The sequence below is a fragment of the Sander vitreus genome, chromosome 18, assembly GCF_031162955.1.
Source record: "Sander vitreus isolate 19-12246 chromosome 18, sanVit1, whole genome shotgun sequence".
NCBI classification, from domain to species: domain Eukaryota; kingdom Metazoa; phylum Chordata; class Actinopteri; order Perciformes; family Percidae; genus Sander; species Sander vitreus.
The window spans coordinates 7,499,458-7,513,490 of record NC_135872.1 but is presented as its reverse complement, the minus strand read 5'-3'; the positions used below and the strand labels follow the sequence as shown (position 1 = coordinate 7,513,490).

Genomic DNA, 14,033 nt, shown 5'->3' with positions numbered 1-14,033 from the left:
TAAAAACGGGTTAGTGATGTCCTTCATCATGTAACGTTTAAAACTGTACCTGTTTCCTCTTGGCTTGTGACTCTGAAATCACTTTGCCACCAAATAACTTGATGGCCTGCTGGATGCGTCCTTGCAGATGAAACCTGGCCTTCTCCAGTCTGCTCCTCGCCATTGAATGGGCTTTTGAATGAACTTCACTGCGGACCATAACCGGTGGCTGTGGAGATGTTTTAACACTCTGTACAGTGTTTGGTTGCCCTTTTATTCTGGATTTCAATGTTTGAGGTTGCGAGGGGGGTGAGCTTTCCTTTTCCTCTGGGACTGGACTTGTTACATGTTTAGACAGAACTGGACTTTTTGGACACTTTGGTCCAACAGGAGTTTGGGTCAAAGCAGGTAGAAGTTGGTCATTTTGGGATGTTTGGGTGTGGGATATGGAAAACGACTGAGGCTGGATCATGGGCTCAGATTCAGCTCCTTTTACAGTTTGAGCAAGAGGAGAGTAAATATAAGGTACCGGTCGCCTCAACGGCTGAGGCAGCATTTGGATTTTAACATGTGGTATAACAATGGTTGGTTCATCCTGTGTGTTCGCGTGCTGGGTTTTAGGCCAACCCTGGAGATCTCTTGTCCTTCGTTGAGGCATCTGAGATGGAATCTGAGGTGATGCCTGATTCGGGTCCTGGCTTTGCAGCATAACATTCCCAATCGGGTCTACATGTTTGGTTCTGGCCACAACAAATAAGCCTGCCTCTGGCTGTCTCTGTGTCTGATGGGCTGTTTCAACATGTCGCAGAAACCCAAGGGAACTAAACATTCCAAGAATCTCCTAAAAAAGAAATGAAACAAATACAAATTGCATAGTTTTATAAGAACTGTTGAAGAACAAAAAAAAAGTTACCACCAGTTACACTGATTTTACTCACCTGGCAGTGGGAGACTGCGTCTGTGGTCCTGTCCTGCATAGCAGAGGTACTGAGGTTCTGCAGAGGAGAGGTTTTCTGTACTCGTGTCACAAGGTCCGGCAGATCCTGTCCCTCAGTTAAAACCTGATTCTCCAGCTGCAACCCTCGAGTGATCAGCACCTAGAGAGGATTATATAATCTACATTGTGTTATCAGTACTGTATTGTTTAATTCTAAGGACCTAAATCTAAGTTTACGGAGACAGTGATGCTTTATATTTGCCCTAAAGTCACACCAAAGACACGCTTCAGTGGAATTGGGGATGCCCCCTTTTTATTATTTCCCCTGGCCCATAAAAAAAATAAGTTTATGTGCATATCTGGCAACATAGTCAACTGAAAATTCATGGAAGAAAGGTGACGCACTACTATAGTACCCACATTTACAAATAATCACTGGGAAACTGTGTAAAAACACAATAAAAATAACACAATAAAAATAAAACGAGGACAAAACAGAGTGACAAAACATGAGAATCATAATTATTATTATTACAAATCTGGGGACTGTTTCACCAAATTTGCAACACCATTGACACCATTTGCTCAAGCTAATTTTGTTTCACTAATCAAAACAAACACTATACCTAGATCAATATAATATCAGTCAATAGCCATGCAAGAGACCTATAGGACTCTGAAATGTATCTGCAATTGCACAAAGTTTTGGTTTGCTGACTTTGGCTGTGGGCTCCAATGCAGAGCGCCCTCTGTGCTTTTTCTCCTTTAGGTGCTGGTAACAGTCCAGAGCCTCTGTGCTCCAGTGGTCCAGCTCAGCCAGACGGCCCTCCAGCCTGGACACAGCCCGCTGCAGCTCTCCACAGCTCCGCTCTGCTTCAGCAAGCCTCTGTCACACATATACAAACAGTTAGCACTGAACCCTATCCTTAGCTTGTCATACTACAACACAGGAGAGCAGCTCTATGTACACAGGATAACACGTCAATAACAAATCTTCTCAAACATCAACATCTCAAATGTTGTAATTGTAACAATCCCTACAACCGCAGTGTTTCCTCTTTCTAGTCTTATAAAAAGAAAATGGATGTGTGTTCACTGAAGCTTTAATGAAGCTTCAGAATGGGTTATGTCAAAAACTAGAAGAAGGAATGAGGCCTGTTGAAATGCATCACGGCAAGTCAGAGAGCTTTTGCAGCAGAGTACCTGTGGGAGAGTTTGCTGCAGGTTCTCTGTGTGGCTTGTTTGAAAGTCCGTGGATGGACCGAGAGAGGAAAGGTCCACCTCGGCCATCTTTTTACTCAGTAGCTGATAAAAAAGTACAAGAAGTAAAAGAGAGACTACGTTAGGCATGTAAACATTTTAAAAACAGTGCCTATATTTTGCAGCTGATTATTATCTGCTCATCCATTTATTCATTTGTAACTTAGCCAACCTGTAGTTTCTGCCTGTAAGCCTTCAGTGGGACTGAGGCCACTTCCAGTGGCTGCTTTAGTAGCCAGCTGGCCTCCTGGGTCAGCGAATGCACCATTTGAAGACACAGAGGACCAACACTAGGCTCCGATGACACTTCCTAAGAAAGACATGCTTCGTGACTAGCAACCTTTGATTTCTTATTTATCGATGTCTGTATGTCCTGTTATCCCTATGTCTAAAGTTACCTTTTATGTCACATTCAAAATAAAATAATAGGGCTTGATCTTAACAGTTAGAGATTAATTTAGTACATTAAGAACATGTGAAATCTTTTGTATTCATGTAATCTTATCTGTACAGTCATGTTAAGTTCGTGCAGCTGTGGAAACAACAGTGAGAACTCGCATACTTACAAACATTGTCCTCTTCATGCATTCGGCCCACTGCAGGTTGACCTTGCTGAGTTCCTCGGCCAGAGCGAGGCTGGTTGAAGATTCTGTCACTTCAATGAGCAAGTTCCCCGCCTCGTTTAACTTAGCCTGACATGACGTCCACTCACTCATGTCCTGCCGTAACCAAACCAAAAGACCAAAAAAAATTTGACAATGCAGCTTTCAAACACTGGACTTCATACTGTAGTGAGAGTCATAAAGGAATCTAGAGTATTAAGTAATTCATTGACAGAATTCCAGATAAGAGGTTACCTCAGTCTCCACAGCAAGAGACCGGGCGTGCAAATGTATCTTCTGTGCCAGCCATGTCTGTAGAGAAGTCAGGCACTGGTTGTAAGTCTCCCACGCAGAAAACACTCTCTCCAGAGTCCCTCTCACAGCCGCCACAGCCTGTGTGAGCAGTTCAGCTTCACTTTCTGCTTCCTTCACCTGACGTGTAACAAGATGGGAATCTTCACCTGGGGAGAGAAGAGTGTTTGGAGGTCAAGTCTTGCCTCTTAAAAATAAGAATCTATTATCTGCATAGTTCACGACGATGATTAAGCTTGGATTTTATGCTTACGGGCCTCTTATAACAGACACGCATTTAGCTCATACCTAGCGCTGCCTTGCTGGTGTAAGCATTGGCTTTCCCCTTCAGGGTTTGAAGAGCATCCACCAGAATTAAAAGCAGGCCTTGGCGCTCCACTGTTTCCTAGACAACAATCCAACAGAAGTGATTGTTGACTCACTAGATTTAAAAACAAATGCTGACTTTTTTTTAACTAAATGCCGAGAACATAATTTCTTTCTTTTTTTTCCTGAATTCTTTCCAAGTTCATTCTCTGCTCTTTCAGATACGTACATGCCAGTCCTGCAGAAGCAGAAGCACTGCCTCTTGGGAACTGTAGGGAGCTTTCCAGGTCTGAACCTTAGCGTCGATGCGGCCGAGGAGATCCAGCACAGTGTGACGGGATTCCTGGTGTTCCAACTTGATCCCTTGATATTTGGCTGTGACTCGGATATTGGTTAAGCTGTTTTCAAAATAAAGAAGGTGTTAATGCATCATTTCACCATTTTACTGGAACCAAACTGCAGATCATTTTAATACAAGGGACTAGAAGAATTCTGTCTTTAAACATCCATGTGGGAATATTGATTTTGATCAAATTCAGTGGTTATAGAAGTTAAATAATGATATCACGCACCGTCTTTTTATCTCATCAAACTTTTCAAGGGGCACTACTATGTTCCCGGAGTCATCCGTGTTGTGGTAGGTATCAAGGATATTGACATGGTGGCTCATGTCCTTAAATAAAGTCTGCAAAAACAGCAAACGAGATTATTAGAAGTTTCATGATGACTCTCAAAATATTGTTATGTTGTCTGTTTATGTATACGTCTTGCTCCATTCTTGTTCTAGAGTTGTTTCAGGGTTTCAAAGCACTAGAAAACATTTTAGATTTTCGAGAACAGGAAAGATCACATTGGTTTTGCGGCTTCAAAATCAAAACAACCTTTTGCGTGTCTTGTTGAGCTCTCGCTTCTTTGGCAGCATGTGCGTGATCTTTCACTCCTCCTCCCTCTTCTGTTAGCGCTGCCTCCGCACGCTGCAGCCACGCGACAACTGAGTCCAGAGGAGGAGGAAGGCTTGAGTCCAGGTCTGCTTTACATCTCTTCAGCTGGGGATTGACACACACACACACACACACACACACACACACACATACACACAAAACCTCGTCATTGTAATGTAGTTTAATGAACGCTCTGTACGCATTTCTCGTTCCTCTGGAGAGAGAGACAAAGGAAGTGAATCAGCAGAAGCCATTTTCCAGACTGAAAGCAAACTTGGGAGCAAACGCTCTTCGCGTTATTCCTCACCTCCTTTTCCAGACAATCCCACGCTGTCCTGAGAGCGCACTGCTCTTGGCTCAGCTCAGGGCAGCGTCTTATGGAAGCAAGGAGGGTCATCACTGGTCTCCTTTGCTCTGTGAAGGAGCCAGCGAGGTTCTGAAACACCTGACGAACCAAACACAGAAACAATTTCTAATCACTGTACAATACAAAAAATACACACCAATGAATGTTTTTTTTTCTTCCTTTGAGCTCTTGTGCTTACATGGTACTTTTCTGCAAAGCTTGATTTCTCTGTAGCCGTCCGTGCCTCTGACAGTTCCTCGTAGGTTTGCTGCAGCCAGCGAGTCACCTCTAGCGCTCGCTCACTTGGAGAGACCTACGTTTTCAAAATTTAAACTGTTAGGACCAACACTTCTGTTTTAACCGAGGTATAAAAAAAATAAATCAATTTAGAGCTGCACAATCAGTGGACAAATGTAAGAGAGATTTGTGCTACAATCATTCAGACCTATGAGATAAACCTTAACTATGTTTCAGCTACATGACAACAAAGATTTGTGCTTGCTTGAGCTGCTGCCCCAGTAACTTGACCCTGGATAGGCAGTTTTTGAGATTTTGACCCCTAGAAACAGCTGCGGAAAACCATTTTTTTGCAAGTCTTTTACAGGAATAGCCATGCATCTTATTAACAGTTGAACTGTTTGTCAATTAAATTTGCATTATTATTGCAAACTACAGAGTGAGACGAAGACAAATATCAAGTGAAGGAGGATATCTTTGCCTGGTGCATTAGCTACCTGACGTAACGGTGAGACAGCAATTGCTGGAGTGAAGTGAGCAGGCAAGTTCACAGGTGAGAGAGAAAAGGGCTGCACCAGAGGAAACAGCTACACCACCGCCACCAGAGGAGAACAGAGAAAATGAATAAGTTTCATGCAGGAGATTGTTGGTTCAAGCTCTAAACAGGGAAGGGACGCAGCATGAAACAGTAGCACTATTACTCTGCAGTTACTCAAGTTTAAAGAGAAAAGATGTAGACTTGACTGAAAGCAATGCTATCCGTTCTGCAGTAAAGTCTTTAGAAGGTGTGAAAGTCAATGTGACACTGTGACTCCAAAGAGTGGTTTGATTGTCCACCTGCAGATGGTCATCAGGTGCCGGCATGTCATTGGAGTACTGAAGAAACTGGGCCACATACGTCATAATGGACTTCTCATCAGGGTCTGTAACATCCACATCTGAGGAGCAGGTAAATACACAGAAAGGCTTTATTGTGGTTCAGTGTGGCAGCAACTCAGCTGTCATTTTCAGTTTTTGGTGTGTCTAATGTAATATATTAGAAAATAATGAAAAATAAAACCACAGCTTTTTCTCAGTGCTTTCCTAGGAGCTGTAATTTGCTTATTCACAATAATTACTGCACCTTCTCCTACATACAAAAAACAAGGTAACACAGCTATGGCTGTAGTAAAATAACTAAACAAAGTTATATTCAGTGAAAATGCCCTGTTATAACTACCATAGCCAAAGGATTTTATTTAAAAAATCAAGAATCCTTGTTAACACTTTTTTTCTGATTGGTTTAAGTCATTTGTTATGCTACTTGCTATTTGGAAAGAGTTTAAAACACTATTTAGAACTACTCAACAATACTACTTAGTTAGCCTCACCCTGGGGATCCAGCAGGCGGGGGATGTGGAGCTCCCTCTCGGCCAGGTGAAACGCCTCCTCCAGGTTCTCCTGGTTGCTTCTGGACCGGACCCGTGAGAGATCCGCCAGCTGTGGTCTGAGAGAGCACAGGATGGCCAAGAAGGCCTCTCCACTTCTCCAGCTCGACTTAAAGTTCTTTACACTGACGGAGCAACCAACCCTAGAGCGAGAAAGATGAAGAAAGAGAAAGCGACACTTTTATGAAGACCAGCAGAATGTTTGAAAAACCAAAGAGGGTCTGAGCCAGTCCGTCGTGTAGAAACAGCAAAACTTCAGTCATTGCTTTGACTGTAACACTCACGCCAATGAGCAATTCAGTTTATCCGAAAGTTTTGCATGTCTTTGAACTGTAGGGTGGCAGAGGACGATTAAGTCATGCAAACACAGGGAAAACATGCAAACCCTCCAAAGAAAGATGGAGGACTGGCTGGCATTCCTCCTGTAAGAAGGCAGCATGATGCCTATTACAGTTTTCAGGTTGCCAGTGTTGAACAATGTTTTTTTTTCTTCCCTTTTTTTTTTTAAGATTATTTTCTGGGCATTTCAGCCTTGAATTAATAGGACAGTTGTAGATAGGAAAGGGCGGAGAGAGAGGAGGAAACCTGCAGCAAAGGGCCGCAGGCCGGATTCGAAACCTGGGCCTGGCCGTTCCACAAGGTGAGCTACCACAGCGCCCCAAACGTTTTTTGTTTTTTTTATTAAATAAATTGCACACCTGTGTCATGCCTTTGGTTCAAACATTCACATATATGGTGGATATCTTACTTTTGGCATTGGTCCCTGACCCACATGAGCAGGGCCTTCTTGGCTGATATTCGGAAGCGTTTGTGGAGAGGCGACGTCCGACCTGCAGGGACTGGACTAGCTGGAACTGGGCTGCCAGACCAGGAGTCCAGGCTGGCCAGAGAGTCGAGCGAGGAATGACAAGAACTGTAGGAGAGAGTGCTGGCCAGCTCCTCAATCTAAAACAGAGCCAGTGAAACAAAATACTGGCTATCAAATTATCAGTATCTTTAAAATGGTTCCTACATATTTGAAACCAGTGCCGTGCCCAAGTATTTTATTTGAAGGAAAAATGATATGTCACAAGATGCTGCTGCGTCTGTTTCTTAATTTTCTTCTGTTTCTCCTTCTACTATTTTTCACAATAGCAGTAGCAGATTAATAATGTTTTGGCATGAGTTTACCATTGACACTCACATGACAGTGGAGGATGATGGTCCATATGAGTCCGAGGATGATGGAGGGCCGTCCATCTATGATATCTGGGATGTTTATATTCACCATTTTGATCTACACCAACCGACCACAACAAATTGTTAATAAAAAAACACTGCAGATTCAGATGCCTTGTTTTTTTTGTGGAAACTTACAGATTTTCTCCTGAGAAAGTTCAATGCTGTCTCAATGTTGGCCCTCTGCTGGAAAACCCCTCGGCCCCTTTGTCTTTTCTGTGGAGACAAATCACAACATCAAATATATTGTAATAGCAATGTTCATTTTAGCACATTTTTGTGCTGTTTTTTTGTTTGTTTTTGTTTTTTACCTCACCAATACTTGTCTGCTGATTAAATATATAACTCTGGGAGGAATTTAGAATCTTTTTAACTCACTAATATCAGAAGAACATTGTAGTAACTCACCATAGGTTGGCCACTCATTGCCTCCAACAGGTCAAGCAGCTGTGACCCATCTCTGAGGTCAGAGAAGAGGTCTGACACAAATGAGGGAGGGCATCTCTGTAACAACGCACAACATTAAGTTTTAATAATACAGACAAAGGACTAGGTGAGTTCAGGTGAAAACTACTCTTATACTGTAGGAAGTAGCTTACAAAAGCATCTAAACTATGCTACAGAGTTCTAGCCATGAAGCACCCACCATACACATATTGTCAATTGTGCTGTGTTCAATGACAGCATCAAGATAAATGTATCATTGCACCACATTCATTTGGGGCCTTGCAAAATATCAAATAGATGGCAAATGAGACAGCTGTGTATAAATAACCCTGGGTCATACTTGGTGAGAAATGTGTTGCATAATTTTATACAAAACAAGAAGTCGTTCAGGGTTTGCTGATGTTGTGGTAAAAAGTAAAAGGCTGATAGAAAGAAAAGGTTTCCTTTAGTGCAACAGGAAGCAAAGTGTTTTCTGGGAAATGTGATCCACTTTGTGGTAAACACAGTACTATGGATCAACATTTATTTTTGCAGTGACATGATTTTTGAAATGCTACAATATAGCTCCTTTACAAAAGGTCAGAGCCTACAAATTGTCCTTCATTCAAAACTTGCAGCCATGAAACTGTAGTGCAGGGATCTTCAACAGGGGGTCCGGGACCCCTAGGTGATCCTCAGAGTCAATGCAGGGGGGCCTCCAAATTAGTCTTAATTTTTGTAGTCTTAAGTCTTAACATGAATCTAACATATTATTAGCAAATATGAATCCCCACTGATGATAGGGTTACTGGCCTATACTGTAGGTAAGGTAGTCACTAAGGTCGTCATCCACAGATACAGGTTTCATAAATCATGCCAACAATGTTTAGGGTATTTTAACAGCTTAATATTATATGCAAAAAATGTATGTATAAAGGTTTTAGGCCGCCCTACATGTTATTTTAGGCCCAGTTTTATATGCAACTTCATTTTATACAATATACAGTATGTAGTAGGGGGGTCCCTGCTCTGTCTCTCTTTCAGTTAAGGGGTCCTTGGCTTAAAAAACGTTGAAGACCCCTGCTGCAGTGAATTCATTCAAATGTTTCTGGGTCAAAGCTTTAGGCCAAGTCATAACAGCAAACCTTGTCCTCTAGACATAAAGGAAGTATCTCCTGTTGGAAGTTGTCAGTGGTTGGTGTAACAGATGGCAGGTTATGAACCAGTGAGTTTTAGAGCGCAGTCATATGGACATGAGGTTATGAAGAGTTGGCTGGATTCAAATTACGTGCTGTTCTGCTTCACTCAACCACTATTTATACTCCAGCCGAGTGTCACAAGCAGCTCAAGGTCTCTTTACAACAATCCATGGTGAGCTTCTTCACTGCACCTCACTGTCTCAACAATGAGTCAGCATGTCTACAGCTTGCTTTATATCATTTACAGCCCTACCACAGCATGATGTCATGTAGAGTTCTCCAAAATATTTTTTATTAACATTTTCTTTTCCAAATAGAGCATATTGGCAAGCAGGTAAACTATGAGCATAATACATGCACACTTGTGAACAGGTTTTGCGTGCGACGTCTTCCAAATTAAAGGGAGGTTTTGGAAAAAAATGGAAGACAAAATATCTCAAACCTTTACTGAAGCTTAAGTGAAAATAAAAGGCCAACAGGTAACGTATTTAAACTATTAGGAAAAATAAAGCCGTGCAATACATGCAAAGCATATACACCTCCAGCCTTGTGTAACATTTTCTCATCAGTCACTTTCTGCATCACTACTCCAGCCTCTCTTTAATAAACTCACTAATATACTCCAACTGCCATAAAGATAATCTCCAAAAGATGTATCCTATTTGACAGCTGAATGTAAACCTTTGTGTGGGGGTGTCTCTGATAAAGCACCAGAGCTTCATTTAATAAAAATCAGCTCTTCGACATTACCTACAGTAGATATACTGCTTTGACGAGGGAAAAAGAGATAATAACCATCCAGGGCTTTTTCAAATGCAACAAAAGTTCATATTAATGTATCTTATAAGCATCTATCATCACACATAAACATGAGTTCTCAACATACCTTAGCGAGTTGAGCATTTATCCAGTTGGTGAATGTTCTTTTCTGAATCTGTTCATGCTCCACTGTTGAGGAAACAGGAAAAAACAAATTGTCGTCTATACACATTCAGGACAAGATGTATTTAAATGAGCTGGTTTCTGATCTCTGGCATCAATGCAGTTATGTTGAGTACTGGATACTAAAATCCTCTTTCTCAGATGATATTTGATTGCTGTAGTATGCTGTAAACTATGATTTCTTTAAGGGTTTTGGAAGCTTGTGTTTGCTGGCAGTAGCAAAAAGGTGTACACAGAAATCAATTAGTAAATTAAATTGCACCCCTTGTTTGTTTCAGTCCCCTTAACATGGCAGTGTATGTGTCACTTCTTATTTTGGTTCACACTGGGCAAAGTGACACGCATGCAATCATGTTTTGCAAACAGCGAATAAGTCCATCAAACTGAATTATACAAAAGCTCCACTCATTCATAATTAAAGCATTTAATCTAAAATGCTTGTTTTTTCTAATTCTGTAAACCATATTGTTTCAACTCCAGCTGGACTGAAAACACCAACTAATGCAAACAAATGCAAAAAAAAACACACACAAGTTCATTAAAGTATATTCATCAAAAGCAACCTGACTTTCTCTGTCCTGATGCTCCAGTCAAATCAATAATAATCCAGAAATTTCACAAGACCAGGGGGAACCCTGATCTCAGCAACAGTTCTCTCATATGATACTCACCAACATCAGAGGACTGAAGGACTTTCCGACCCTCCATGCTTAGGACTAATAGTCAATAAATCCATTTATAATGAGTGAAGGTTCTACTTTAACCAACGTATAACTGCCTTCTCAAACACTAGGTGACCCGGAGTGGCAGGCTTCCTCTTTAAGCTGAAGTAACCGGCTACCGGCCTGGATCTGGCTACAAGACGGGATGGCTTCCAAGACAGTGACAGACATAGATACTGAGGCTGACACACACAGCAAATATACATATAGACACACTCACAGCGATGATGAACTCCCAGACAGACATATGCACACACACAGTGAGGGGATTTTGGGCATACATGGTTCTTGAGAAGTTCTAGACCAGATCCTAAGCTTCTGTTGCCAAAACATTAGTCTCGATTTGCCAGACTATCCTCCACACTCTGCGGAGCTGTGGAGGAGGGTCTGGCTAGTCCATATAGCATTCCGGGATGGGAAAAAAACGTGCTCTGGTTTATTGGCATTTCTTTAAACCAATCACCACCGTCATGGGCGGCGCTAAGCTCCGCATGGAGCCGCTGCAAAATAGCCTCGGGAAGGAACTTGTTTTTGTGGAACATGTGCACGTTCAAAAGTTGTTTTAGTTGTGTGAGAGAAAACTCAGATTGGACAGATAGTCCAGCTAGCTGTCTGGATTTACCCTGCAGAGATCTGAGGAGTCAACCATAGTCCTCATAAATCCACCGGAGTTTAAAATTCCAACACAGGAAAGCGTAAGGAAACGGTCATCGGCGAAAAGACACACATCCGGCGGAATTTCCTGCGGCACCGGAGCAATCCCGGAAGTGGAACGTTGAGGATATAGACTACCAAAACATGAACCTTTTACTATATGTAACACTATAAACACAGAAATCTTAAAGAAATACGCAAGTACTTTGGGAAATTGCCTGTTTGCTCACATTTAGCTTGAAGGGTATATTGACAGGGTAAATGGAGTCAATTTCTATCAATCTTGTGATTTCCATCACAAGAAATAATTGGTGTCAATTATCGACTCAAAGTACTTTAAGTATTATGAATAAAATTGTCTCTGTTCCTGCAGACTGAACATGGCTATGGTTACAAACAAGCTGTTGAGTCTATTTTAGACTCAGTCTGCAGTAAATAAAGAAACTTGATGTTTTGTCTGAGGCAATCAGAAAAGCACACAGTCACTTTCAGATTTATGAATTCACAATTGCAGATATCAGGTTTGGCTATGAATCATAATAAGTGAGTGTGCTCTTTGTTTAAGAGCATGCCAAGGCAGGCAACTCCTGAGCAATTTAATCACTCCACTCCACCCTGTTCACCTGACATGCCCAGTACAAACAGCAGTATTCCTTGATTCATAGTACAAACCTTACTTTCAAAAAATGTGTAAGTACATTTACTGATTATGGACACTGATGAAACTGCAGCTGTATTTAAAAGCACACTATTTTACAGCACTACATAATGACAAGGTTCTGCACGTCTTGATGATAACACTGTGTGAAAGTGAGGCAGTGTTTTTTTTCCCACCACTTTTTAAATTTATAGTACATATTATACGTCACATCAGAGTGACGCAAGACACATTAAAACAGTATCTCTTCAACACATTTCAAAGTTTGGTCGCCACTGTGATTCCCCACTACAGCACATGACATCACAACATGTATAAAAGCACAGGAATAGACTGACCTTGGAGGAGCATGTGCACGTTGTCGATGTCCAATGGAATGCCTCCATCGTCTTCCTCTGCTCCCCCTGAAGCCATGTGTTTGTGCTCCAACCACCGCACAAAATCAACCTCAGAAAGGACCAGGAGACATGGATTAGTAGATCATCAACTCAAGAGAAATCCACAATGCCAAAAAGTGCAGTGTCATAGTTTCTTCCAAAACATTTGAGTTAGCCGCCACTGAGTGATTAGTCATGTTAAGAACATGCCTATACACACCCTTACATTACCACACACACACACACACACACACACACACACACACACACACACACACACACACACACACACACACACACACACACACACACACACACACACACACACACACACACACACACAAGCACACACATGCAAACACTCAGACAAAGAGCTCAAAGAGGAGGAAGTATGGAAAGAGCCAGTAGGCTACCACACTGCCATAACGTAGATATACAAAAAATAAATGGCTTGGTCACAAATCTTTAACATACCTGTAGTAGGGCTGTAGTCACTGAAGACAGCTAGTGCATACTGTATTACAATGAAGAACCCAGTAGAGTGTGTACCATGTCCAATAAATGTCCTCAGCTGTGTCCTTTCATATTGGCACAACTCTGTGATGGTTCACTGTGTTGAGTCCCTTCAAATAGGACTTGGGCTTAGTTGCTCATAAATGAAACAAGGTGCCTCTTGCCTGTTGGAGTGTGAGGACAAACAAGGGTGGAAAGTCCCGCCCACACTCACTGCAGGCCCAAATCCCTCCTGCCGGCTCTCGTACAAACTTAGTATCCCTTTGCTAAAGAGTAATCATATGCTCACAAATCCCAGAGTTGATTCGTTTGGTTTCCACCTTTGTTTGCTCAAGCAGATCCTTGTTACTGACATTTCAGGAAACACAAACACAACAAGTGTCTCTACTTATATCATACTTTCCTTTTATATTTCTTGTGAGCTAGTGCAATAATGTAACAGCTGAGAAACAAGGACACTGGGAAAGACCTTTAGTTTGATGCATTAATGTGAAACTGTTTCAGGTTCCTTTCAGGGGTCGAGCCAAGTCATGACTCTGCAACATACGGTATTTAACAAAGATTCACTTCTGCGTTCACTTTCTCAGTCTGTGTCATATTGAGTTATAGCAATCTTCTAAGACATGCCCATTCACTTGAAGAGAAACAGGTTGCACCAACAGTAGAGCATGTTCCACAATGTTATATTTACCCTTGAGAGCAGTGCCACTGTTTTATTTGTTGTTTCACTATGGTGAGCAGACAGAGCTGGTGGACAGTCTGTGTGCCATGTAGCAGCTGCACCCTCACCTCAAATTCACACCTCTGTTATGGCAGTGGCACAGGCACCAAAAAGCAGAACAAGATATAAGATTGAATTGTCCCTCTGGAAAGTCTAAAACTGTGTAACATTACAAGAAGTTAGGAAAAAAAACTTTGTGAAAAAAAACATTTTTAATTTCATTTTAAAAGGTTATTGTAGTGTATGTCCACTGTGT

The 14,033-nt window shown here is 41.7% G+C and overlaps 1 protein-coding gene across 1 annotated transcript in view; it reads right to left on the bottom strand.

Annotated features, from left to right (window-relative positions):
- syne2a (spectrin repeat containing, nuclear envelope 2a) overlaps positions 1-13,186 on the bottom strand; it is a 95,503-nt gene extending 82,317 nt beyond the window's left edge. Inside the window, exons 1-22 of the mRNA XM_078274639.1 lie at positions 13,018-13,186; positions 12,505-12,613; positions 10,077-10,138; positions 7,974-8,069; positions 7,704-7,781; positions 7,531-7,623; positions 7,096-7,292; positions 6,291-6,490; positions 5,758-5,858; positions 4,883-4,996; positions 4,645-4,782; positions 4,278-4,442; positions 3,969-4,081; positions 3,626-3,794; positions 3,379-3,475; positions 3,034-3,239; positions 2,743-2,895; positions 2,349-2,486; positions 2,120-2,221; positions 1,635-1,802; positions 918-1,076; positions 50-820 (exon numbers count right to left, since the gene is read on the bottom strand). Coding sequence (XP_078130765.1) covers positions 50-820; positions 918-1,076; positions 1,635-1,802; positions 2,120-2,221; positions 2,349-2,486; positions 2,743-2,895; positions 3,034-3,239; positions 3,379-3,475; positions 3,626-3,794; positions 3,969-4,081; positions 4,278-4,442; positions 4,645-4,782; positions 4,883-4,996; positions 5,758-5,858; positions 6,291-6,490; positions 7,096-7,292; positions 7,531-7,623; positions 7,704-7,781; positions 7,974-8,069; positions 10,077-10,138; positions 12,505-12,580 — 3,396 coding nt within the window. The 5' untranslated portion in view covers positions 12,581-12,613; positions 13,018-13,186. The remainder of the gene's footprint in view (positions 1-49; positions 821-917; positions 1,077-1,634; positions 1,803-2,119; positions 2,222-2,348; positions 2,487-2,742; positions 2,896-3,033; positions 3,240-3,378; positions 3,476-3,625; positions 3,795-3,968; positions 4,082-4,277; positions 4,443-4,644; positions 4,783-4,882; positions 4,997-5,757; positions 5,859-6,290; positions 6,491-7,095; positions 7,293-7,530; positions 7,624-7,703; positions 7,782-7,973; positions 8,070-10,076; positions 10,139-12,504; positions 12,614-13,017) is intronic.
- Between the last annotated feature and the right edge of the window lie 847 nt (positions 13,187-14,033).